This window comes from Myxocyprinus asiaticus, chromosome 23, assembly GCF_019703515.2.
Source record: "Myxocyprinus asiaticus isolate MX2 ecotype Aquarium Trade chromosome 23, UBuf_Myxa_2, whole genome shotgun sequence".
Classification (NCBI taxonomy): Eukaryota; Metazoa; Chordata; class Actinopteri; order Cypriniformes; family Catostomidae; genus Myxocyprinus; species Myxocyprinus asiaticus.
Genome location: NC_059366.1, coordinates 23,706,265 through 23,733,549, shown reverse-complemented (window position 1 = coordinate 23,733,549; position 27,285 = coordinate 23,706,265). Strand labels below are relative to the sequence as shown.

Sequence of the window (27,285 nt, the reverse complement as noted above, 5' to 3'; positions counted from 1 at the left end):
CGCTCAGGGGCGGGAGACCTTGGCGGGCTTGCAGGAGAGCCATGGCGTGCAGGGCAGAGGCGGCTTGTCCAGCGGCACCGTAGGCCTTGGCCGTCAGAGACGACATAAACCTTCAGGCCTTGGATGGGCCCCCACGCCAGGTGGCGGCGCTCTGCGGGCATAGGTGCACCGCGAGCGCTTTTATCCACCGGGGGATTGCCGAATAACCCTTGGCCACCCCACCATCGAGGGTAGTGAGGGCAGGGAAGCTGAAAAGATCGGGACTGGGCAGTAAAAAGTGCCTCCCGCAACCTTGTCAGCTCTTCATGCACTTCTGGAAAGAAAGGAACGGGGGCGGGGTGTGGCTTTGAGTGGCGCCACGTGAGCCCAGGAACCAATCACCGAGCCGCGAGGGTTCAGGGAAGAGCAGTGAGTTCCACTCTAGCCGACGCTCGCGGCTGCCCGGGAAAGCATGTCGTCATCTCCGCGTCAGCCTGTGACTGGGCAATCGACCCCGAAGGGAGAAGCCCAGCTGAGGCTTCCGACTGGACGAGCCTGCTCTCCGATGCTGCACTCGAGAGCTCATCACTTTCACGGGCTTCGATTAAGAGGTCGAACTCGCTGTGAGACGAGCCGACGGACTCATCCGGAAGCCCGATCGGGGCAGACGAGCATGCTGGGGAATGGGAGGTCCGCGGGGGGATACCCAGCGGAGGCGGTCCTGTTGGGGTCCCCAAATCGCCCCCAGTGCTAGCCGCACTGGCCTCATACCCGTGGGTAAAAGGACCGAGGCGGGAGCCTCTGGGGTGGCTCGCTTTCTTACGAAGGCGAGCCGCGACCGCAACATAGCCATGTACGTATTCTCGCAATGAGAACATGCCCATCCACGAATGCTGTCTCCGCGTGAGCAGTGCCCAGACACGAAAGACAGTGATCGTGACCGTCAGAGGCGAGAGATAACGAGCGCAACCAGGAATAACACACAATCGGAAAAGCATCTTTAAAAAGACGCGACTTTAAAAAGACGTTCCGTGTGTGCCGCTCTTTTAGAGAAATATACTCTTTTATTTCTGCCGAAGCGCCCAGGGGCATTCTCTGCAGTGCACCAGTGCAGAGGAGGGAGAAGCCACTGAAATGCGCCGTCAGATCCAGCAGAGGTGAATGAACAGTAGTATTCAGCTCAGTGAGCATGACCGTTCGGCTCCGAAGAGAAAATCTGAATGAGTGGTTACATACCAGCTCCTTTTATACCCGTATATCCGGGGGAGTGGCATGCAAATACCACTCGCCAATTTTCATTGGCCTTTTATCAAAGACCAGAGGTGTCTCGGGTTCCCAAGAGTGACCCCTAGTGTCACTACATTGACACAACGTCGAGTGAGTGACAGACAGGGAACATTATGTAAAAAAACTTACCTCTTCAGCATGAAACTGATCTAACGGTGCACGTTTCAACATATGAAATAGATATTGAAATACAACTGCATCTACTCAAAATTCTCTTAAATTTATCTCATGTGATTGAAGCATCATGCTTTGGTGTGTGCATATAGGCCCTGATTTAATTTTGGATGGACCTTTTAATAGTAAGTGTTGTTCATGCTATTATATAAAGTGCAAAGAACACTTTGTAGTGAGCTGTTTATTATGAGATTTAACTTTACCTCCCGTTTTTTTCGAAATCGAAAAAATTAGTCTGGAATCGGGTTCGATTCCCAAATTTGAATTGAACAGCCCTGTGGCGAAGTGATTGGAACCGTTATGTGGTCAAGACCTGGAACTACGTCATAGCCACACGTTTACTTGAAAAATAATTGTGCATCTTAGAACACCCGTCAACCTATCAGAATCAAGCATTCAACAGACCCGTTGTATAAATAGTAGTTATTTGTATGGATATAGTACTCATTTGTAATGAACAGAGAAATATATATCCTGTGATAGTAAACTTGTACAGAAATTAAATATCTATTCTCACCTTCCTTCTTAACTTTTTATTATAGCACTTCTCTTGTTACTGCCTTCTTAGGATGAATCGCTTCTAAAGACCCGAGTTATGCAATAAAGGGTTAAAGATCCATTTAAATATGTGAACTGAATTTCTGTATTTATTTATTTTTGAGTACAGACAGGCAGACAGATAGATAGTACTAGTAATAAGGATAAATTCAAACTCACAATGTAGCTCAGTTCCTACTCAGCTTAGATGAAGATAAATACATGTCTTGCATAGCTCTGGCTTTCAAATATAATAAGTTACAGTTTTGTGTTATGAAACATTATTTTTGCACACAACAAGTTTTCTACGGTTCTCTCTGCCCTCTGCTGGACATTAGTATCGCACAAAAATAAATTAATTGCACATCAAGACAAATAAACAAACTATCAGTCAAAAGCTGTAATATTGTTTATTAAATATTGCATAATAAGGAACTCACAGCAGTAAATAGTGTTTTAAATTCATTGTAATTGTAACAGCACTGCAAATAAAACAAACAAAAATATTGCTAAATTTGCCTCTGCATACAGATCACAAAGTAATAATTATACATTACACATCTTGGGTGTCATCTCACACTCTTGAATAACTCTTTAATGCTTTAAAGAACATTGTTTTTGTCTCCTGTGACACAGTTGGGACAAAACAGTATTAATATCCTTAAACATAACCTCTGTTTACCTCAAGGCAAAACATGAAATGAGACAGAAAGGCATTTAAATCCCAACAAAGTGTCAGAATCACTCGTTCAGTCACATGAGACAGCCTGTGTTAAGCAAATCTCTGTGTTTTCCTAATATTCTTCATATCATATAAACTGTAATATTTATAGAGGTTGCTGTAACTTCAGTCACTTCCATTTATTTATACTTTACATATTTACAACTCTTATAGAATAGGAAAACTTTGAATTTCAACTTTTTTTCATGTCCAAGTGTCAGGTATCTCAGAAAACTACATTCATGTAATCTTATAAGGGGCCAAAATACATATTTTCAGGTTCATATTAAATAATGATCATAACTGTTTCTTCTATGTGATTATTTCTTGACAAATGCTTTAGCAACAACCACTGATTTAAAAAAGGAAAAATATAATCTAAATACTTTTAAAATACACGTGTCTGCTTATATGCGATTTTCCTATGTCTCTTTTTGAACTGGACGGAAGGCTTACGCAAGTGTAAGTTTCGCAGTCAGTTAGACCTCATTCGCTCTAGCAGCACATTCTCTGGCATTATATGGAATGGACCATATAAAACTTAAGGGGAAATTCAAAAATATTAAATTATCAAAAGGTTCAAGAGGACCATCAGAAGAAGGAAACCCATAAGACTTATGATTGGTAATTCTTCTTCTTAAACAGAAGCAAAAGCAAATCAACAACCAAAGTAGATGTAAACTATACATTCAGGTAAGGAAGACTGAAATGAAATCAATGGAGACTATTCCACATCAGAGTTTCAAACAGAACACAACGGTCCAGATATAGCATCCTCTACTGTTAATGGCACTTTAAAAATGAGGTACGGACAGTCTTATATGGATCATCGATTCCATATTCTGACATATTACAAGTCATAACACTATGTAAATGTCAGTTTCATTGGGTACCTGGATTAAGATCAAACCTTGTTTTAATAAAGGTAAGAACACTGCTCGTCAGACTATTAATTCACTCTTCAGAACAACCAAATCAAAAATGGAAGATTAAAATAGAAAAAATATACACCACTCAGGCAAATAAATAGTATCTTTTCCATCAAAGCGAATCGTCTAAATGTGAGTTTGGGTTAGTTTAGTAGGGTTTAGTTTTAGCCCTTCACCTCACTACATTACATAGTGCTCAAAAAAGCTTCTCTCTCTCTCTCTCTCTCTCTCTCTCTCTCACTCTCTCGCTCTCTCTCTCTCTAATAATTACTAACTTGTATTTAGATCTGCAGTTTTTAGAGTTGGTCACTGATTTGTTGTAATCTCATGAACCTTAAAATGTGAGAATACAGGAAGTGCTGTTAAACTGAAATCATGCTGCATGAAAACCCTCCCTCCATGGGTTGAGAGTCTGCATTGCAAGTTGCAGTTAAACATCATATGAGCTAAAAGTCTAATATCCTTAACATTACTAACACTGATAGATCTTTCATCATTTTGATGTCTATAAATGGCTTTGCAAATACAGTGCAGGAATTGTTTTCTCTTCCAATGCTTTAAGAGCATTTTGAGGCCACATTGGAATAAAAATTCAAATCAAGCTCTTTAAAAGAGTGTGCCACAAATCTGCATTTCAAAAGCAATGGCTGTGAAAAATGTAATGTATACACATAAAATTATGTTAAACCTAACTCTATGATCCCTTCACAGATTCCAGAACCCGTCCCCGTAACCCCTAATACAGACATCTTCGGGTGCTTTCAATACAATATCATCGCCATATATTTATGGCAAAAAAAAGTTTTTTAAATGTAATGAATTTTTAGTAATGTTTTGTAATGTCAGGTATGTGAAGGTAAAGTTACGCACTGTACTTCAGTACAGTCTGCAGCTGTAAACTTAATAAAACACATTTTCCATTTTTCTTTAAGTCAGATATTTTATGTTAATGGATTTTAGCTGAAACTGGGCATGGTATGAAAGAAAAAAACAATAAATGTACATAAAACTAATAGACCTTTTTCTTCTAAATTAAAATGCTTTTTTGACACTCTATGTTCTTTATCGACATGCCGCAAACCTTACTGATCACATACCAAAACATTCACCTGGGCAAAATACAGTTTTCAAGGGGAGGAGAAGTCTTCATTTGTTGTCAACAGGTCAGGCTGCTTAAGCATAGTGCTAAAATCTCTTCATACGAACCATAATGTGTTAAATTATGTCATGACTCATGTCATAAATTAACAGCTTTCACATAATTTCCTGGGAAAGTGCCAAACTGTTTTGTCCTCTTTGATGTACCTGCACGGAAAAGCCAATACATACAGTATATGACAGAAATATTTAAGTCTGTGGCCAGAAAATAAAAATTAGGAAATTGTACAACTCCAAAACAAAGCTTTAAAACAATGTTCTGATTTAATAGCACTATAGTGTTACGGTAGTTAAAAGGTGAAAGGCATAGATTTAATATAAGAGAGATGACCCTCTGGAGAATGACACATACCCACAAACCAGCCATCATCACATTTCTCCATGACGTTGACAAGGTCTCCTTGCTGTAGCTCCAACTCATCATCATTCTGAGGCACATAATTGTACAGAGCCTGAAATCTACACCAGAGAACAACACATCATTACATATGGAGCACATACTGGAAATGTCAACAATGAATATATAGTTCAGAGTCCCTTCAGTTAGACAACACATAGAAAGTTGAGGCATTCCCTCAATAATGTGATTTGTATTATTTGAACATATTTGGCAGTTTCAGTGACGTCACTTTTTCCCGCAGCCACCATATTTGTGACCATAAGCGGGAGGAAACAATGGTGGTGAATGGAAAAATTATATCAAGAAAAACATCAAAAATTGCTTTTGATCCATGCCAAGTCCCAGGAAAAATACAGGTCTGAAGACAGCATAAATATTGCCAAATGTAACTTTCGTGGACATTTAAAGATATTTTATCCACAATTCATCTCCGTATGCCGGCGAGTCTGATGTGTGGCCGGCGAGTACACGCCCACCAGTACATCACCATCAACATTACTCATTCAGAAGTTACAAAGGTTTTTGTGTCGTTTTCTGGTCTGATTTAGTCACAGTATTAAAAAAAAAACATCTGTGATGATCCCGTCTGTATGAATGTAGGAGCTGCTTTTAACTCCTGGAGAAGGTTTTTGTTGCATCTCACAGCACAGCACAATGGAGGTATATGGAATATTGGTCACAAACATGGTGGCGCGATCATACAGTGATGTCACATGAAACAGGTCAGTAATCCTGTATACCTGATTAAGTGTTGAAAAGTATTATTTTAATGTTTAGCATCAGGGCTGTTTCTAGCTATAAGCAGATGCTTAGGGACCCCAAAAAAGCAAGGTCATTTTTTTGTTTTTTTTTAAATATACTATTAGCTCAGTAGCTATAATGGATCAATTAGACCATCATAGGGGGCCCCCTTGTGGCCCGAGAGGGAAGGGAGTATGTAACTGCAAGGAGAGAGTTGTAGCTAGATGTGACAGGCACATGCACACTCAAAGGGTTTTTTGTCATCATGAAGTACGTCATAATGTCAGCGTCATCATATACTTTTTTAAATGGGCAGTGAAAGGAGGTGTTTACCTGTTTGAGCGTTTTATTTTCTATTAATTTGATTGAATAGAAAATTTAGTTTTGCAGTTCTTGCTACCCTGTTACAATTTGGGACATAACTAATTTAAGTTGAATTAAAATGTTTATAGATAAATTAAGAAAATAAAATAAAACATAATAATAAAAAAAAAAAAAAAAAAAAAACATACACCAGAAATGCTATCAGTGTTGCAAGTAACAGGGTTGCAAATTTATCCTAAATTAAGCTATTACTCACTAGTGGTTAGCTAATTAGGGATGAAAAGTTGGTTTATAGTTATTGATAAACTTACATTTCCCATAAATTAAAGAATGTTTGATAATTCTCCTTACAGTAACTTGGGCAACAGGGTTGAATGGTTTAAATTGAGATGATGGAATAAATTTTTTTGAGTGCAGGTCAGTGAAAAATCTGGAAAACCACATAATCCCAAAAATGCACACAAAAACACAGTAAGGTAGATCATACTTACATCCCACAGCTCATGCGTCCAGGCTCAGGGCTGCTGCTCTGCGACAGGGGTTGCTGGGAAATGATGAGAGAGTGTTTACTGGGAGGAGGCAGGAGTCTGTGGGCGGAGTCTACAGGGCTTGACAAAGTGCTGCAGTACCTCACTGAGGTCTCTGCAATATTCATGATCTCATGACACACTGCCTTCTATTGGTGGGAGAGGGTCGGCACAAGAAGTGGCCACAAACCAGGAAGTGGGGTCAGTCATTCAGATGGAAATTTGAGTTTGAGGGAGGGGCGTGTGGTTAGAGGAGTAGGAATGGAAGTCCGGTAAGTAACAGGGCAGAAAGGAGGAAATGTCCATTAATACCAGGAAAGCCAGAATGGATGGTAGTGTCCAGTGGATAAGCATTGAAGAGTGAGACAATAAAGAGAGTGCATATGGAAAGAATGAAAGATAGGCCAGAATAATAAAGGACAGGTTTATTTACAAGGCGCATTACCAAAGAGTTTGTTCATCGTGCATTATATGGGTGAGTTTCAGGATTAGATATCACATAAAATAATACATTGGGATGAGCCTGATGATTGGCTGTGCTGTGTTTAAGGGCCAGTCAGTATAGATCATGAAACTGCTCATATTCACCTTTCATATTCACTTAATACAGGAGGCATCAAGAAATATTTATGGACCAGTATGTGTCATCTAAGTGGATTTACAATGACTTCATGAAAGTCAATTTACCGTAAATGAATTGGCGTTCATGTTGTTGTCTTGGATGTCAAACAGCATGATAGGACTTCTTGAGGATCGCCCATAATATTCTACATCATTCTTCAATGGCTGTGGGGGGAAAGGACATAAATTAAATAATCTGCTACTTTTTCAGACTTACACCTTTAAATTAAATGAAAAACAGTTCATGTCCATCCTTTCAGGCTTAGTTGTGAAGTATGCACAAAATGACAGTATAGTTGGAAATTGATCAGTCCTTGATTTTTTATCTCTGTTCAGAAGAATTAACCATATCAACCAAACAAATTAACAGAATAAAACTGTGAGTTAGTAGCAATCACAACCTTTTCTATAATACTTCAAACAAATATTAAACAAACATCAGTGTCAAATCATGTTGGGATGCTTCATATAGTACAAACAAGAGGATTTTTTCCCCATTTCAATCTACTCATCATTAACTGTAACAAAAATGTAGCATTTCTTTTAGTTTGAGTGAAGACTCAAAATGTTGGAATTTGTTGTCAAACAGCTAGGCACATTTTTTTTTTTTTCTATTTATCAATTACAAAGCAATTACCATTAGCAATTTTATTCTTGCTATAAATATACTTATTTTTACATTAATCTCTAAAAAAATTAAAAATTTAAAATTCACTGAACACTGAAGATATCACTCCAAAAGTGCTGTCTCTGTTTGGCGCAGTAATGAAGTGGGTAATTAAACACACCTCTATCTCTATATTTGTATCAGAAATGCATAATTTCAACAATCGGCAACAGGAAAATAAATATCAACATCCAAGATTCATGCTAGCAGTATTAGAGGTTCATGCAGCAGTTCCTTTTTAATTGTGTTTCTCTCAATAGGGTGAGAGCCTGGAAAGTGATTACTTACTCACAAGCATAATCAGATGGGTCAGTTATTGTTCCCTATTTCAGCCTGTTAGAGCTACAACTCGTGGCAAATGGTGACCTTCCATAGGGATAGTTCACATAAAAATGAAAATTCTGTGATCATTTACTCAGCCTTCAAACCCATATGACGCTTTTTTCTCAGTGGAACATGAATGAAGGACAATTGTAATGACAAAAGTTGCAATGACAGTGAATGGTGACTCATCTCCTTTTGTGTTCCACAGAAGACAGAAAGTCATAGTGACATGAGTGAATAAATAAACTATCCCTTTTAGTTTAGGTATGATTGGCACCTTGAAGAAACACACCACACCATGCAGAAGATACCTCTGCTGGGCTATTGCCCCTGCTGTAAGGAGCCTTGCGGAGGCTGCCATCCCTGTTTATTTCTGCCCCATCCCCTTCCTGTAACTCCTGATCCAGCCTGATGCCCCTAGTAAGCCAACCCTCAAGCCCAGCACCCCCACAGGGACTCAGGCTGCGGGAGAGGCGAGGAGAAGGTGGGGAAAGTAGAAAGTCCTCCCCTTGAGGTGGCGTAAATGTGAGGAATGGGGTGGCCGAGCTGGGGCGGGGTGGATAGGGTGGGGGTAAAGGAGAGCTGGATGGAGAAGCCACTGGGGAGATGCAGTAGGGGCTGCTGCTGATGGGAGGCACAGGGCTGGCGGATAAGGAAGGGGGCAAGTATTCACCCAAGCGGTAGAGAGTGCTTGGCAGAGGTGGAAGTGGTGGGGTGGGTGCGGCTGGAGGGCTGCTACTGACTCCGCCCACAGTGAGAGAAATCCACTCATTGGAGATGGCATGGACTTCAGGGGAGATAGAGCGGCGAGGAGACTGCGGCAGAGGGAGGGGGGAGGTGGTGAGACGGTTGTGGATCGGCTTTTGGGGGACAAGACCAGGTGTCAGGAGGAATCAGATGGAAAGAAATAATAAAGAGAAAGGTGGAAAAGGAGAGATGAAACATAAAATATGGTGAAAAACAGGAGGTATTAAAGTATGTAATTTCTGCAGCTCTAGCATCACCAATGGAATTGCAGAAATTATTGTTTTCAAACAGTTTTCCCAATTACTCCCCCGGATCTGCAACTGGTCAAATAAACAGATCGTCCCGCCCCAAACTAACATGAATGGGCGATTTAACATATACGATCTTATACTGGATAAGCTTATTCAGCCGACAACATGTAAACACCTTAAACAGGTTTACTTCATCAGGGTAAGGTCATAAATGTTTTAAGCAAAAATGTCTATGATTTCACCTTGCATGTGAAACCTTAACTGGCTTACCCAATGTGTACAAATGTTGTGCGCATGCCTGTTTATGTTTTAATGTCAAAAGCAGAGAACAACCTGATCATTTCAAGTCTAATATAAACGCAGTTATCTTGTGTTGTCAGATTTTTTTAATAAGCTGATTTTTGGTAGTTATCGGCATATTGGGATCCATGTAAACATGCTCAATGTCAATGTTGCTGTGTCAGTATGATGAAACAAATATTTAAATTAAAAGTTTTAAATGCGCTGCATAGGCAGTTTTTTCACTTCTCGGGAAAATCAACCTACAGATGGTTTACTTGTAGTTGTCACTCCATATTAAGCTGGGATAGAAGAATGTATTTTAACATCAACAAAATTACACAAGTCATCTTCATCAATCAAAATTATTCACAGAACCTTAAAGAAAATGATCCTCTGGTTGGGACAAGTATTTTGTCAGGTCTTTTTTTACCTGTGGAGAGGCATTAGTGCTCCGATGTGGTGACTGGCTAATAGGGGGATCTGGGTAGTCCACTCCATTTTTAACTCGGGGTCTCTTGTGCACCTCTATGTAGGTGACTGGGAAGATGCCCTGCCGGTTAGTGCCAGAAATTTTGCCTTCATACCAGTTTTCATCTACTCTACGAATCAGTGTAATACGCTCCCCCTAGAGGCAAAGAAAATAGTTTGAATCAGCTCTAGCAGACAACAAATATAGTAAAGCACAAATTATAATAAGCTCCAATAAAATACAAAAACAGTGTGGATTACTTTTTTGAAAGACATTTCAACTGCAGTGTCACCATTGAAATTGAAACGAGCAAGGGCTTCTCCATATTCTAACACCTGGACTGGAGCACACTTTTTGGGCTGAGCCTTCTCTGTTGGGGGCAAGAGCTGGAGAAATAGCATGACAGGAGTGAGAGAGTTTACTCTACACCAAAACACTCTTCAGACATTTATAAATGGATAAAGTAAATGTACCTCAACATAGCTGCGGGGAAAAATTCCAACTCTCCCATGATGTTCTCCTTCAAACCAGTTCTGGTCAACCTGCCGGTAGATGTATACAATATCTCCCTTTTGAAATGGTAGTTCCCTGATAAAAGAGAATCAGGATCTGGTTAGATTACATTTCTAATGCAGTGTAAACAAAATTAAATTCTTGAATTTAAGAGACTATGTGTCAGTATTTACAGTACAAGCACTTAAAGACTACATGAAATCATTAGACGAGGGCGGTTTTCTATCCTGTTGATGGATCTCCTATTGATACAGGAAGCTGAAGGGCTTGTCCCCTTTTTTTTTTTAAATAAAAAAAGTTATTAGTTTTTAGTTTACCTCACAGCCGTGAACCATGATTTTCTACTTGTTATTGCTAGTCAGAAGTAGCCGATATTGGGGATGTTCCCATAATATGAGCATTTAATTGGGCAAACATTTTGTGAGTGCAAGATGTGTCATCAATATTTTTACTCTGTTTCTCTGGAAGAGAAAGACTGTACATTTTAAATGTGTATCTACTAAAGGATAATTTTGCCAAATTCTAGGAGTAAATTAGCATTTAGAAGACCTAAAAGCTAACAGACATGGACTAAAGACCACACACACACACATACACACACACAAAAAATAATAATATTGGCATCCTTACATCAGAGTAATGAGACACTTACTTTAGAGTTTCTGCTCTGAAGTCAAATTGTGCCAGAGCAGGAGTCCTCTGTAGAGAAAAAGAGGCATATTAACCATTAAAACTATAGAGTGCAACCATTACATTACAGAAAATCTATTTGTAACACAAAAAGGCAGTCAGAGTAAAACAGGATAAATAAAAGAATGATATCTCACCTCTATAGTTTTCCTCTTCTCTTTCTCATTAATAACCAGCAGGTCACCGAAGCGGTCATTAGTGATGAACTGTTGATGAGTCACAACAAGCCCAGCATGTCTCCGAGCGGCTGTGTCTGCCTCTTCCTGCTCGCGCTTCAGCCGTCTCTGCTCTTCCAGCATTTTCTGTACAAATTTGGCTTTTAATTCACTTCAAGATTTTATGCCTATTATTGTACAGTAGCAAAACAATTCTCCACGAAAGAGACACAAACCATTCATCATACATCCACCATCATCATCAGATTGTTGATAAATTAATTAATTTATATACAGTGGCCACAAAAACAATTTGGACACTTAAGCTACACTTAAAAATGTATGGTAATGTCATTGCATTAGATAACAAAATATTTTAAAATAAATATAGCACATGTACACTTTTCGGCAAAACATTTCTCAAAAAATATGTTAGGTTTTAGTTTATATAACAAAATATATATTCTATCTTTAAGATATAAGATTACACTTTCTGGTTGTCAGACTTCATGTCCACAGGTAATGTGTTGAACTAGACCTGTGGTTACACTGTAGTAGTAGTCTTTATTTATCCCCGTAGAGAAATTGTGTTTCAGTGAATTTCTAAACATGGGCATTCTTGAGAGAAAACAAACAACTGGTCAAAATAGAAACACATCCAACATCTCTAAAACATGCATAAAAATGATGTACACATTCCACATTGCACTGTGGACACCTGTGTGAACCTGAGGGAAACTTCACATATCGACTAAAATCACTTTTCCACCAGATGTTTAAATGTAATTTCAAAAATGGCTAAGAAAGGTGAGATTAGCTCTAGAAACACTTGATTACTGATGTCACTTGGTTTGACATTTTGTTATAAAGCAATGAAATTCAAATATGTTGAGTGTGTTTAAATACTTTTTGGCACAACTGTATTTCCCAGAGCTAGATCAGAAGATCCACAAATCAGAACCTAAAGAGTTTTGTATTTTCAGAAATTTAAAAAACAAACAAGCTTGCTAATTTATTCATAAAAATCTCTAAAAGCCTACAAAAAAAAATTCATAACAATTATGGCACCTCTTTATCTCCATAGCGTTTCCGGGCTGTCTCTTCTGAGTTCTCTCCATGATCTCCTTGGCTTAAAGGGTGTGAAGAATCTGAGTCTGTTTGAGAAAACACAGAATTCATTTTCTGTTCTCATGATAAGAACAAATACTGTACATGAAGTATTTTCAGCATGATAAGAGTAATTGTCATGATTTAAATCATCTTTGCACAAGCATTGTGCAACATTTGATATCTTAAAATGTAAATGCCAGTTCACAAAGAGCACTGAAAGAGTCTGTGTGGATGATATAGTTGTGGACACACTGGATAGGACAAAAATAAAACAAGATGTTCAATAAAACATATAACCAAATTATGTGAATATGCAATGGCTTACACATTTTATACTTACAGCTTAAAATTACAATAATCCATGCATCTAAGTATTTATTTATGTATTTAATGTTTTGAGATCTATAGGATAAGTATAAGCCATGGTCTGTCAAAATAAAATGGTTGAGAGAGTGCATCAAAACTTAACAGCATGAAGAGGTATGGAGCGGCTTAACAGTGTGCAAAAACACAACATTATTACAATCCTTTCACAAATGTGATGTGATATGTATAATGTAGTTTTGGAAATAGAAAATTAAGTGTGACACAAGTGTGTAATAATAAACAAAACAAAAAATAATACAAATAAATGAATAAATAAAAAACTATTTCCATTTGAGTGCACTGGCCTTAACCGTATCATTGCAGTTACACTACAGAATAATTTAGCAAATATACTGTATGTCTTTTCATTTCAGATCAAAGTTGTGAGGCTGTTATTTGCAAGTACTGTGATCACACCTCTGAATTAAGGAAACTTTTGTAAGATATTCAAGTTGTAAGTGCATGGAGTAATGTATGTCTGTTTTATGTACACACTGCATCTATTAAGGAGTAACATGGGAGGCCTGAAATCTTTTCTCAAGCTGACAACAAACTAAATGACAGGTGAATCCAGGCCCAATATTGTTCTCCAGTTTCATAATTTTATGAAAGGATGATGGACTATGATGGGTTTTTAAAAAGAAATTCTGGAATATAGTAACAGTTTGTAAACATACTCTCGACAAGGAAATATGATACGGATTCCATCATCATTTACTTACCCTCATGTCATTCCAAACCCGTCTGACTTTCTTTTGTCTGTGGAACACAAAAGGAGAGTTTAGGCAAAAAGTAAGCCACACTCACCATTCACTTTCCTTGTATGGAAAGATTATGCAATGAAAGTGCATGGGGACTGAGGTTAACATTCTGCCAAACACCTTTTTGTGTGTGTTTTCCACAGAACAATGAAAGTCATACAGGTTTGGATAAAACAACCTGGGTGAGTACATGATGGCAGAATTTTAGTTTTGGGGGATAGTCCAAAAATGAAAATTCTCTCATCATTTACTCACCCTCATGCCATCCCAGATGCGTATGATTTTCGTTCTTCTGCAGAACACAAATGAAGATTTTTAGAAGAATGGGTGCCAAAATTTTGACACTACAAAAAGTACATTAAGGCATCATAAAAGTAACCCATACAACTTCAGTGTTTTAATCCATATTTTCAGAAGTGATATGATAGGTGTAGGTGAGAAACAGATCAATATTTAAATCCTTTTTTGCTTGAAATTCTTCTCCTTGCCCAGTAGGGGGCAGTATGCATGAAGAATGTGAATAAAAAAAACACAAGAAGAAGAATGAGAAAGTGATCTGTTTCTCACCCGCACCTATCATATCACTTCTGAAGATACTGATTTAAATACTGGAGTCTTATAAATTACTTTTATGCTGACATTTTTGATTTTATGTGATTTTTGGAGCTTCAAAATGTTGGCACCCATTCACTTGCATTGTATGGACCTACAGAGCTGAAATATTTTTCTAAAAATCTTTGTTTGAGTTCTGCAGAAGTAAGAAAGTCTTATACATCTGGGATAGTATAAAGGTGAGTAAATGATGAGAAATGTTTAATTTTTGGGTGAACTATCCCATTAAGTCTCATCTTAGTTTGTTGCTAATTTTTAGACACAGAACTATAAAGAAATGAAAAACAAATGATAGTATTAAATGGCTGACGTGGAAGTCTGAAAATAAAAGAAGTGATATGACACACTTTTACACAACACAACAAAAATAAATAAAACCACTTTGGTTACAAACCACACAAAGTTGGCCACATAATGCATACTGCAGAAATTGAAAAAGTAAAGTAAATTGGTGATGACAGGAGAGCAGACAGGAGAGGGAAAGGCTGGAGGAAGATGAGTGGTCACAGACATAGTCATGCCCGAACATGAGTGTGGAGAATCTGACACTCATAACACTCTCAGTATAGCCACCTTCAGAGGGATCTTTACTGGCTTCTGTGCATTCCACATCTGTAAGGTCATCTGAGTTGCACCCCTTACAGGGAGAGCTTTCTCCATTACTGAGCCTCCCCAGCACCTCCAAGGAGGACAGGCGCTGCGGAATGACAGGCCTTGGCCTGGGAGAGAAGAGACGGTTCTCCATCGTGTCTCCAGCCATTGGCTTCATGGCGGAGAGAGCGAAAGTCTTTTTGGCCTGTTGACTATGTAGTGATCTCCTTAAGGAGAAAGGGGCTGGGCCCATTAAAAGCAAGTTCCTTGGAGGAGAACATCTCTTCTCTTGCAGGGTGTTGGTCTGTTGGCGCTCATGCCTGAGGATTGTGGTGAAACGGGTGTAGGAAGCCGGGCAGGTGCCTTTGCATTTGCTTTGTTTGAGGTGGAGTGGGAAGTGATTGTGAAGATATTGGTAATGGTGGCCAGTGTGTTCTGAGGGTGTGTCTTTGGGAGCATCATGTATCCAACTATCTGTCTCCTCCAATTTGTTCTCATTTTTCAAAGGAGAATCAGTTCTTGAGTTGTGATTCTGCTCAGAGGTGATAAAGCACTCTGCTGAAACAGAAGCTTCCTCTTTGGGGGCTTGGTCCTCTGTATCCATTGCTGGGCAATCCTCAGTGTGTGCAGGCCCTGGCATGACCAGAGTCTCTGCTGAGACAGCAGGATGGAGAAAACAGGATGGTGCAGGGCTATGGCAAGGGCTTGGGTTACTAGGGAGTATAGGCATTGAGGCAGAGCGGGTGGGGGCAGAGTTGGAACGCTGAATGATGCGCTCAAACTCCATCACCCGGAACGTCACAGTTTCCCGAGGGATGATCTCAGTCTTCTCCATGGTAATGTCACCCCCTGGCTTCTCGAAAAGGGAAGCCAGGCAGAGGACACTTCCATGGGAACCAGAACCTAGGGAGCTTGACCTCTGAATGTTATGCATGTTCCGATAGAGAGCAGAGAACTCAGCCATTCTCCTCACAGATCCCACAGCAGGTCCATTTTTATGAAGGTTCCTGCTCTCAGAAGAACACTTGCCCTTGGATGCTGAATTTAACCAGTAATCGCTATCTGTTGTATCTCCATTCTGATGCAGATCCACACAGCTTTGTGCTTTGGGCCGCTGTGAAGGCTCAGTCTGTCTCTCCTGGCTCTCATCAGTAGAAGGCGATAGCTTGGGCTTAAACTTGGAGGGAAGGATTTGAGGGATGCAGGCTTTGGCGGCGGACAAGGAATTTTTAGTCTTATATTGAGAAGCTAGTGCATTACTGGCAAGAACTGAGTGACTATTTACAGAAGAGCAGGCTGAAATCATACAGCCATTCCCACCTTTATAATCCACTGGCAGGCATGCAGGATAACAGAACAAACAGTGCATTAGATTTCACTTGGAACAAGCATAAACACAACAGTATCATACAACTAGTAAATAAGGTAGAAAATAGCTAATTTTCTTCCTTTGAGGAAATATGAAATTGCAAAGAAATATTCATATTGAGCATTGCTTTACTCTTAAAGAAATGAACAGTAAATTTGAATGATAATATATATATATATATTTAGCACTCACAGGAGATCAGTCAACTTATAAAAGCTGTTCTATTTTACATTGAGAGGTTCACCTCATGAGGGCTGCCATGTTGAGATCAAATGACCAGAGCTGCATTTCCCAAAAGCATCGTAAGTCTAAGTAAATCGTAGAAACCACTGGCGCCAACAGTCTCCACTATCAACTTAAGCTTGTGATGCTTTTGGGAAATGGAGCCCAGCTGAATACAAATAGCTTAATCTCAGTTACCGCCGTATTATTGGATACTTTGACCCAGTTTACACCTGGTATTAAGATGTGTTTTTGGTGATCCGATCACGTGTTCAGCGCTAAATACAGTTTGCTAAGTTCAGAACGTTTTGTGATCGGATAACAAAAACCACAAACAAATGTGGTCTAAAACATATGTGACCACATCGCATTCAAGGTGTAAATGCTAATCTGTCCTGCATTCGTCCCAGCAACAGCGAAGCGCCACCCCTCACCTGTCAATCAACCGCTGCGCTAAAACAAGAGTTTAAACTTTGCCGGTTATGAGCAAATTTTAAAGGAAATAACTGTCCGATTGTAAAATTTGAAAAAGCGGATACATACACAAGCATGAGAACTTCACGGATCTTCTTCAGTGTGTTTGATATCAACACAGATGAAAAGCATGAACACCTGAATCTCCTATAATACAGGTAATTCACTAAAATAATAGATAATTCTGCTCAAAATGTTGCATTTAATTTCTACAATGGCATCGGTACCTAAAAACTATTGCATTTAAATGATGCTTCATCCATGCCTCTAGGCGTCAGTGTAAGTCCAAGATGACATAAACAAAAAATTACTGAGTGCACCTTTAATGCAGGGTTCTGTAAACCTTAACTGAGTTTAGCTAGAAAATATGTAAAGCCTTAGTGAAATAGAAGGTATAAGAGGTATCAAAATAAATGGTTTTTGGAATGGTATACACTGAGTGGAATACACACCCATTATTTATCAAATTAACATTTATTACAGTGGAGAAAACCTGCCCACCTCTGTTGTTTGGATAACTGTTTTTTATGTTGGATATTACATGAGAGCCAATAAACTATTCTACAGAAGATAATGTTTTCCCCCAGTGAACTATCTTTCCCTTCAAATGCAACAGCATAGAAATTATGATCTTTCAATCTGGACAGATTGAACAGAATGTTCTCTATCTAAAATGAATTTGACATTAACTGTCAGATCGACTCCAAACCATACAAATATCTACAAACATAGACATTGTATAATACAATACAATACAGAAATGGTAATTGTTGCTGCTTTTGTTTACAATACTATAGCTCACTGAATTTGTCCCACTAACTACCAGATCAGTTGGAACAGGCTATACTTTTGCAAAAATGCATGTGACTTGCATGGTAATGCATTCATTCATGTGTCATGCACATAATCTTTTTTATGTTCAAAGTCTGCTAAATAGCCTACACTGCAAAGCAGAAATCTAAAATATTGCATTTACTTGATGTTTCTGACCTCCAATTACCTAGTCTATTCAAATGCATCATCTGTTTCCTATTCCAAAGTTCTGTTCAAATGAGCAAATTTGATTTCTACTTTGACCTTTCACAGACACCTCCAAACCATTCCAAGACAGGCACTTACTCCCATTGTTGTGAATTACTCATGTAAGTGCTACTAGAGAGCTCCACAAGTCTTGGGATTTCTCGCCAAAGAGCTTCTAGTGTGCTGTGAGTCACTAAATCCACAGAATATCCACAGAAAATACAGGCAGAGTTCATAAGTTAACTTGGAGTACAACAGAGACCTTAGTAACCACAAAAATACTTCTTTTTTTTAAATCCACATTTATCTGTACTAAAGATCACACAGAGTAGATCAGTTCAGACAATGAAATATGTTGGAAACACCTAAAAGTGTTCCTAAAAGCTATACAATAATAATGCCTCCTTACCAAAACATCAAGCCCAAAAAATTGCTCACTGTATGTTCTGTATGCAAAACATGTTATCTTGGTCATTCAAAGCATACAGAATCAAGAGTTAAAAAAAGATCTTCACAAAGCCCCTGTCTAAAAATTTGGGTCATGTTTTCTATTAACAGATTCAGTCATCATCTTCAACCCTTGTGTGTGCTGCTTTCTTCCCCCCTGCCGACACAAGCAGCCCACCCTCCAGGTCATATGTGCTAGCATTCCAGTCGCTGACCTTACTCGTGCCAGCTGACCCCTCATGCCTGACCACCCCTGAACAACACCCTGCATGTTTATCTACTCTGCAGGGTGAGTCTCCACCATCAGATCACCCCATTACTCTCTATGTTAGAGCAGCACAATTAATCGCATAAATAATTGAGAGTACAATTACAGCTGCCATAATTCACTAATTGTGAAAAGAGTCAATTACAGCATTCTATTTAGTTCTACTTCTGCTGTGTCAAAAACATGTTTGTTTTTTTGCAACAGTTAAGCATTGTAAGCAATCACAGAAATGTTGCTTGCTTTCTGTGTATAATTTATTAAAAATGTAAAGTTTTGCTTTTCATGCAGCTAAGAGGGCCAATGTGAAGTTTGAAGTTTAGGTTGATTTACTGATATGTAGAACAGCAATAAAGTAATTCAGGAACAGCATTCTCAGCTTGTTTTGGATGTGTAGCCTAAACATAATAAGCATTTTAATGTAAATTCTATAAATCTAAATTGATCAAAATTTAATCATCAAAGGAAATAATAAATTAGGAAATGATTCATATGTACCACTCCTTTCCTCTTCATCCACAACCTGGACCACTATTAAAGCAGTTGGACACCCAATTGAGCAGAGCCTCATGTGCTCATTCTGCCTAACAGACCACAACAGCTTGTGTGGAGAGAATGACTAAAGGTCAAACTTTACATCTGTTATGTATCAGGTGTGAAAAATGGCCAGCTTCAACAAAACACAGAAAGACGAATGAGCAGTGTTATTTGTGTGGTATTGTGAAGGAAGTTATGTGGAAAATGCTGTGAAGGATTGGCTTCACAATAATGCAGTTATCATAGTTCAACCAAAAAATGAAAATTCGATCATGATTTGCACACCCTCATGTACATTCTTTCACACAAAAGGAAAGTTTTTAAAAGAACCTTCATGCAGCTCTTTAACATACAAATAAAAAGTCATTTAAACTACATGTATGGTGCTTTTTGGTGCTTTATTGTTGTGACGAGGAGGGGGATAATCAGCCGAGGAGAGGGATAAAGATGAGCCAGATGCGGCAGTTCGGGAGAGAGAGAGCCACACGCAGCTGCTGTGTGTGTTTATGTTTGTGTCTTTTTGCTAAAGTTTTCATTAAATATTACTTTGATGGTTCATCTGGTTCCTGCCTCCTCCTTTACCATTTTAATCCCCTCTGTTACAATTGTCATTTTTGGAACTTAACAGATCCAGTGGCCACTTTGCATTGTCATTTTATGGAAAAGACCCGTGTGAAGATTCTTCAAAATATAAAATGTTTTGATGCACATAAAAAAATAAAGAAATAATGAAAGTATTTTCATTTTGGGTGAACTATTTCTTTACAAACAGATTATTAACACTGTTAAAAAATCATAATAATTTAAAACTTGAAAAATAGTTTCAGTGTCAAATTCTAATATATTCAATTACTCACTTAAATTAAGAATGATTAACATGAATTACTCAATTAACCTCTTACGCTCTGCAGGATATTTGGGCTGCCGCCTGAAATTTTTCACACTCAAATTTAAAAGCTCCCCATTCACACATACAGTGGACTAATTTAAAAAACAAAATTGCATTTTACAGATAACCCCCTAAATTTTAAGAAATGATTACAAAAATTAATAAATAGGATTGTATATGTTTACAATTTTATGATAAACATTTTTTTTTTTTTATAAAATCTTTTTTTAATGTCTAAAGTTTAAAAGCATGCCTTTTCAGTTCTGTGTCCTCAATTTTCAAGCAAAAACTCTTATTTTATTCCAATGGATGGCAGCAAGTACTAGAAAAAATAAGTTTTCCTCTATCACCTTCCATCACATTATACTGATCTGAAATGTAGGTGGTGCTCTAACGCATTTTAGCCCTCACTCATAGACAACAAGTCTTTTTTTGAAGTGCTGAGATCTTTCACACTGTCTTGGCATCTGAGTTGTCAAGAAGCCTAATCTAGGTGTCATTGGAAGGCAGAGAATCCCGGCTTTACAATGATGTGTAACACTTCATCTTCTATAGATGAGAACTTATTTTGCTGATGATTCGTTTCTCATACTTTTTCTACCAAACTTCATATTTTGTTCTACATTTTTTTGACACAACATTGGATTATTCTCCCAAGCAAGCTAACAAACAAGTGAACGAGTAATTTCTTTAACTCATTTTAAAGCTAACAACCCACGGTAAGATTTGATATAAATTTTGAGGCTTATTGGGGCTTACAGATCAGTAGTCAGCAAAGAAAAGAGACATTTGCATTTTATGCCTTACCGAAATAATATTTCACATTGTGATATTTTTTTAAATAATTCAAAATGTGGTATTATGGCAACAAAAATGTTTTTCATTTGATATATGACTTGTCTATTTAAGTGCTATGTGAAGGACTTTTATATTCATTTTAATAATTTCTACAACGTAAACTCTAGGTGGGGTCAATTTGTGACACAAATGTTTTCAGGCCTTATTTTGTTATTTTATGTAACTAAATGCTAAACTAACAGTTCAGATTCTAAGCTTTCAAATGATACCACATATGCATCCATGGACTTCAGGGTATTCAATTATTAGTGTTAAAATATTAGTGTTAAAACAGCTTGCCATTTAGTGCCGCCCCATGGGTCCGCCGGTGGGCCCGCAGGGTTTAAGAGGTTGATTACTGGAATCCTACCTTTTGAAGACGTGTTGGGGTGGCGCTTGTTAAGTGCTCTCAAGCCCTGCAGTGGGATGTCGCCGCCCTCCAGAACACTCTTGTAAATGTGACGATCACATTCCGGAGCTGCCTGCCCACCGGCAGACAAGCTGTCCTTCTCTGCTTCACTGTCGCCTGCTTCACAGGCTGAGCTGGGCACAAACAGAGATATGAGACTGTGACCAACATCAATCATCATATTCGCACAACATGTCTGAATAGAACAGAGTGCTAGAGCTGTCTTTATTAGACTGCAGAAATTGCTATTAAAAGAAAAGTTATTAAAAGCAGACACTTCAGAAAATATTGCGTCATGGCCTTTACTGTACACTGAAGATTTATTTGAGTACACACTAAGTAAACCACCTTTAAAGTGTGACCTTATAATACTTTTAAACATAAAGTTATTTGATTCTTTCCCCTATCTTTAATACTTACATTTTGTGTTTTTAAGTGTATTGTATTTTTTTTATGTATCTAAATATATATATATATTTTATATTTATATATAAAACGTTATTTTTATATTTATATTAATATAACATACCATTTTCTACATAAACTTTGTATCTAAACTTTTGTTACAAAAACAAATAAATCAATAATAGAAAAAAGTTGTTTTTTTACAGTTATGAATTTTCAGATAAACATGCAAATAACTTGACATACTTGTAATGTTGGCTAAACTATTTAAACCAGCCTGAAGTTTGTCTCTGTACATAGTCAGCCTGTGTTTGCTCTTAGATGAGACAGCACCAGCTGTTCTGGCCCTTATCACAGCATTCCACATAGGTCTGTGTAGCATCCTTTTCTAAGCATGCTTGAAGCTTTCCACTTGGAGCAAGATGATCATATAAAACTATGCTCTTACAGGAAACCATGAAGCCAAGTAATATTTCAGGGATGCACATGTTAAATAAGTTGCCATGTGTCGAGTCTGCAGTCACAGTGTAATCTTTACAATTGAGTATGTGGGGGGAAACTGAATTATATCACGCTAACTTATCTATATGACACTTAGCAGAATGCAATAAAGCAATAATAAAGCCTGTATTGAGCCAGGCAGCAGAATTTTAGAACACAACAACCTCACATGGGCTACATATTTTCAAGTGATTGGGGAGGGAATTTTAACCATGACAAGAATTTTAAATGGTCACAATGGTCTTACACATAAGCAGTCCTGTTTCGGGAGGAAGCATATTCACAGTTGCTAGTCAACACGCAAGTAAAATCCAAAGGGCCCTAGCATACTTTCCTATTTTTTATAGTTGGATACAATAAAACACCAATTATTCAGCAAAAGTGGTATGTGCTTACAAGACACTGTTCTTTTGACTACAGAAGCTATTCAATCATACTGTATATACAGCATATACTGTAAAAGTAATCATGAGTGGCATAACTCCTGGAATGCATCAGATGCTTTCCGCTGGAGAAGTGTGAGGTGGACACATGTCATTCCAGACTCCACTGGCTCCAAATTCAGGAACCTGAGCAGCTGTCTGACAACTGCTGGAGCGGAGATGGTCTAACCAGATTTATCTGACCATCAGTATTCCCAACTGCAAAGTATTCTCATGCTGTTCAGCTCATTTTCAAGAATAGCACCTTAATCTGTTAGGCATAAAGTAGAACTTTGTTTCTCTCAGGGTTTCACTTAAAACAGGGTTTGTCTTTCAGACATTCCTCAAGTCATGAGAGCATATTTTTGGTTGAGTGTTTTGGCTGGACACAAGCTGGCCTCCTGGTTTTTAACAGGAAAACTAAACTGAACTGAACCAAGTGGCTTTAGAAGAAACAATAAACTGCACATCCAAACATAAAAAAAACATCAAAACATCAAAGAGAAGAGCACTAAGCTAAAACCACATGCCATGGATTCTTAAAAGAAATGTAAATACCACAAAAGAGTTAATTCATTCATTTGTATGTTTTAACATTACATTTTTGGAGATGCAGTAAATTATAAATTGTAAGGCTGGTTTAACTACTGAATATATTTATTTACTGTTAAAAATCCCAGTGTTATTTTTAAAGTACTAGAATGTAATGAGGCAGCTTACATGGCATTAAATTGATTGCGTTTTTGCTGGGCATGCTTTAGATGTTACTGTTAGTTTTTTGTAAATACTAACATTGAGAATAGCATATTCTGCCCACAGGTACTGTAAAATGTTTCAAAATCTCTCTAACTTTTAAATAATACATTTCATCCCAGCAACTATGAAATCAAATCAGCAAGCATGTAAACAAAGTTAAGTAACTGACATAATAGTGTCCACCTGAATGCCACATTTCAGGTACACCTCCAATGAAAAATAAGCTACACTTCACTTTCACAAATGACACATTGAAATTTAGGGGGAAGGCACTGAGGTTCCTTATCTCTCCTAAAAAGAAATCCAGGCTTTAGTTTCAGACACCTAGTTTCAGCATGGAATAAATAATCACAATATGCCCATGCCCTCTGCTCCAACTAACCCCCTCCAGAAGCTTTCGAACACATGTATACAAATATACATTCACACGCATGCATACACTGGACAGCCTGTACTGCAAATGGTCGCTCAGGAAACAGAAAGGGAAATGAGGGAAATCTCCACAGCTCCGTGACAGCTCTCCCCGAGGATAGATGGGTGTAGAGCGATACAGACATACACACACACACACACACACACACACACACACACACACACACACACACACACACACACACATTCTACAAGGGCATAAGAAAATGGTGGAGTAGAGGAACATTTATATTGGAGAAAAAGAAGCATGAACTTACTATTGCTGTAGGTCGGAAGATGTTTCCAAGGGGGTGAAAGAGGGGGCACTCTGCAACAAACCAAACAAAGAAGTCATTGATAGCTCCACTGGCTTGACTCTCTGGCAGGCTAGAAAGGGAGAAGGCGCATTAGTCAGTCAGGCTGGTGATTGCCAATGCCTCTGGTCTGCTGTGTCCAAAGCTCTGAAACTCTTATGTCCTCTGGACGAAGCGTAGAGTGGAGAAGTAAGCAAGTATTTTGGCCTGCATGCAAGTTAGGGGGGGAAACAAGCGGCTGGGAGCAAGGGGTGGGATTTGCGGGGGCTGTGAGGGGCGCCCATTTTGGGAGGGGGCTGTCAGCCGCTCCACCAATCGGCTGCTGTCTCTTTCTGAGGCTCTCTTTTGTCTTTTATTGAGTCACTCTTTTTACTGGCTGACCAGACTGGGAGACAATTAGCCAGCTGGTGTGGGAAGCAAGCCAAATTACATGGGCAGACACAGGCACATACAAATAGATTTACACACATGTTTTTAGAAGATCACAAGCATCGGACATGCTGTATGGTTTCACAGGGGTGATATTAATAGTATGTCAAAGGAAGTTCACATAATGTGCAGCTGGCACATGCGCCGAGCCAATAAGGAGAACGGCTGTTATTGTCGGGCAGCAACTCCAAACAGCAGATCAGAGAGAGTCATTCACTGGGGCCGCTTATACCCCTTTGCATTTTGAATGGTTTAGAGCTGTCTAATTTTAGGCCACTGTCTCTGTTGATTTTCTCCAAGTGCACGTCACTGACGGTATAAATAGCATCCGTTACAGCACACCTCCGGAAAAATACACAAGTGGTGTTTGCAAATACGATTGCACAATCCCAGCCTGTGTCTGTCCCTTTGGAGGAATGCTACATGCATGCCTACACCCCCTGGCAACAACAAAAGAAAACTCCTGACCACAAAATGCTCGCCCCATTGGTTGCTAGGGGAAAAATCACGAATAACCTTCGGCAATGAATACAGGCTTTGTATGAGAATATCAGGCAGTCAGGTGTATCGACTACTCTATTTATACAGCATCATGTTCTAGAAGTTTTGTTCCAGAGGAACATCCATTGACATAACACATTGCTATTACGTGTGCAAGCGTCCCCTACTATTTATGTTCCTTTTTCTTCCCATTTTGCTCTCTCAAGAAAGCAGCCAGCATTGCATCCCAAGAGGCTTTTTCACAAGACTTGGCACAAATGCAGAGAATAAGCAAACAGGAAATATGCATGAAAGCCTTATCTAAAGTGGCACACTTATCATAATTTAAATACTTGTGACAGTCAGTACAATACCTTAGTGTGACGCAGCTGATGAGATTGAGAGGATGTGATAAGTGAAATTGGGTAATAATGTTTGAACAGCGATTGTGGCAGATATAAACACTCTCTTGCTGCACGTTATAAAAAGAGAATTATAAGTACAGAAAACCTTATACAAACTCATACTGTACTAGACAGCAGATAAATATGTGTTTAAAACAGTATGGTATAAAAACAGTGGAAACAGGCCAGATGATTCCTTTTCTTAACTTTGACTTGAGGGTCCTTGAGCTTAGAGGCCATAGACTCAGCAAAGCTCAGACTGTCACAAATAAGATTTAAGCTGGGTACTCTACATTCTTGACATAACCCACGGACAGAGGTGGGTAGTAACGTGCTATATTTACTCCATTACATTTACTTGAGTAACTTTTTGGAAAAAAAATTACTTTTAGAGTAGGTTTAAAAGTGGATACTTTTTACTCTCAAGTAAATTTCTAATGACATTTTTTTACTTTTACTTCGTTACAATGGGCGGTGTTCCTGTCGTTACATTACTGGGTTTAATTTTAATTCATGCAAAAATTATTATCAGATTATTGAATGGGACTTTTACGACAGCGGAAGTTCACACAGCTGTTCGCACTGTCACAGTCACTCAAGCTGAGTCCATCACTGCTGAAGCATCATGCTCTTCTAACTAAGTGAAACACTTTCTTCGCTCTGCACAGTGAAAAAGAATAGTTTCGTCATGCAACACCATTTTAAACCAAGTCAAGCAGATATTTCAAGATTAAAATTGAAGCTCCAATTTAAGGCATCACGTTGAGGTAAGTTGTGGCTCTAATGATAACATGGACTTTTCTGTGACATGGTGATGGTCATTTTCAGGGTGATTCTGTAAATATGGGCTCTTGTGACATCAGTTTTTAAGTGTACATTTTTAAATCTGCAGCAATATATCAGTGCGCTTTGTCCCACGTCCCGCATGTCATAAGCAGGATTTACGCATTTACCCCACACCCTCACGGGGGTACTGGAAACTATCGCAGCTACTTCACAGTATAAATCCATGTAAACATCCACATTAAGTGTAAATGCCTTTTGCTCTGCCGAACGTGTAATTGACAACTGGAGAGCAAACAGACAGCATTTCGTACTCTGCGTTTACTAGGGAGCGGCGGTACTGTGTACAGAACTAATGATCTAAATTCTTTCGACACTGAAATCTGTAACTACACTGAACTGACAACTAAAAGCTATGAAATAGCGAAGGTAGGCATTAATAAAACATGATCTTGCTTTGGTTTATATTCCAGCATTATATATAATGTCCCTGTGGGACATTGTTCACATTTTCACCATAATAATTATTAGAAAGGTTTCAAAACCTCTCTTCTTATTGACAAATTAATCCAGATCTTAAAGGGATAGTTCACCCAAAAATGAAAATTCTCTCATCATTTACTCACCCTCATGCCAGATGTGTATGACTTTCATCTGCTGAAATCAAATGAAGATTTTTTGAAGAATTTCTTAGCTCCTTTGGCCCATTTAATGCAAGTGAATGGGTGCCAACACTTTAATGCTAAAAAACAATCACATAAGTCAGCACAAAAGTAATCCATAAGACTCCAGTGGTTAAATCAATATCTTCAGAAGTGGTGTGATAGATATGGGTGAGAAACAGATCACTTTCACAATCTTCTTCTTTTGTTTTTGGTGATTCACATGCTTCTCTGCATATCGCCCCATGCTGGGCTGGGAGAAGAACTTCTAGCAAAATATTACTTACACCTATCATATCTGCAAAGGGTGGTG

The 27,285-nt window shown here is 38.6% G+C and overlaps 1 protein-coding gene across 4 annotated transcripts in view; it reads right to left on the bottom strand.

Annotated features, from left to right (window-relative positions):
• Positions 1–2,368: 2,368 nt before the first annotated feature.
• LOC127414054 (sorbin and SH3 domain-containing protein 1-like) overlaps positions 2,369–27,285 on the bottom strand; it is a 70,120-nt gene continuing 45,203 nt past the window's right edge. Inside the window, exons 14-27 of one of the 4 annotated variants that reach the window (XM_051651746.1) lie at positions 24,179–24,228; positions 21,367–21,539; positions 14,919–16,268; positions 12,565–12,650; positions 11,479–11,643; positions 11,304–11,350; positions 10,612–10,726; positions 10,399–10,524; positions 10,100–10,294; positions 8,701–9,249; positions 7,465–7,563; positions 6,742–6,926; positions 5,138–5,244; positions 2,369–4,932 (exon numbers count right to left, since the gene is read on the bottom strand). In XM_051651746.1, the coding sequence (XP_051507706.1) occupies positions 4,865–4,932; positions 5,138–5,244; positions 6,742–6,926; positions 7,465–7,563; positions 8,701–9,249; positions 10,100–10,294; positions 10,399–10,524; positions 10,612–10,726; positions 11,304–11,350; positions 11,479–11,643; positions 12,565–12,650; positions 14,919–16,268; positions 21,367–21,539; positions 24,179–24,228 (3,315 nt within the window). In that variant the 3' untranslated portion in view covers positions 2,369–4,864. The remainder of the gene's footprint in view (positions 4,933–5,137; positions 5,245–6,741; positions 6,927–7,464; positions 7,564–8,700; positions 9,250–10,099; positions 10,295–10,398; positions 10,525–10,611; positions 10,727–11,303; positions 11,351–11,478; positions 11,644–12,564; positions 12,651–14,918; positions 16,269–21,366; positions 21,540–24,178; positions 24,229–27,285) is intronic. The other 3 variants (XM_051651743.1, XM_051651744.1, XM_051651745.1) reach the window with 3 other exon arrangements.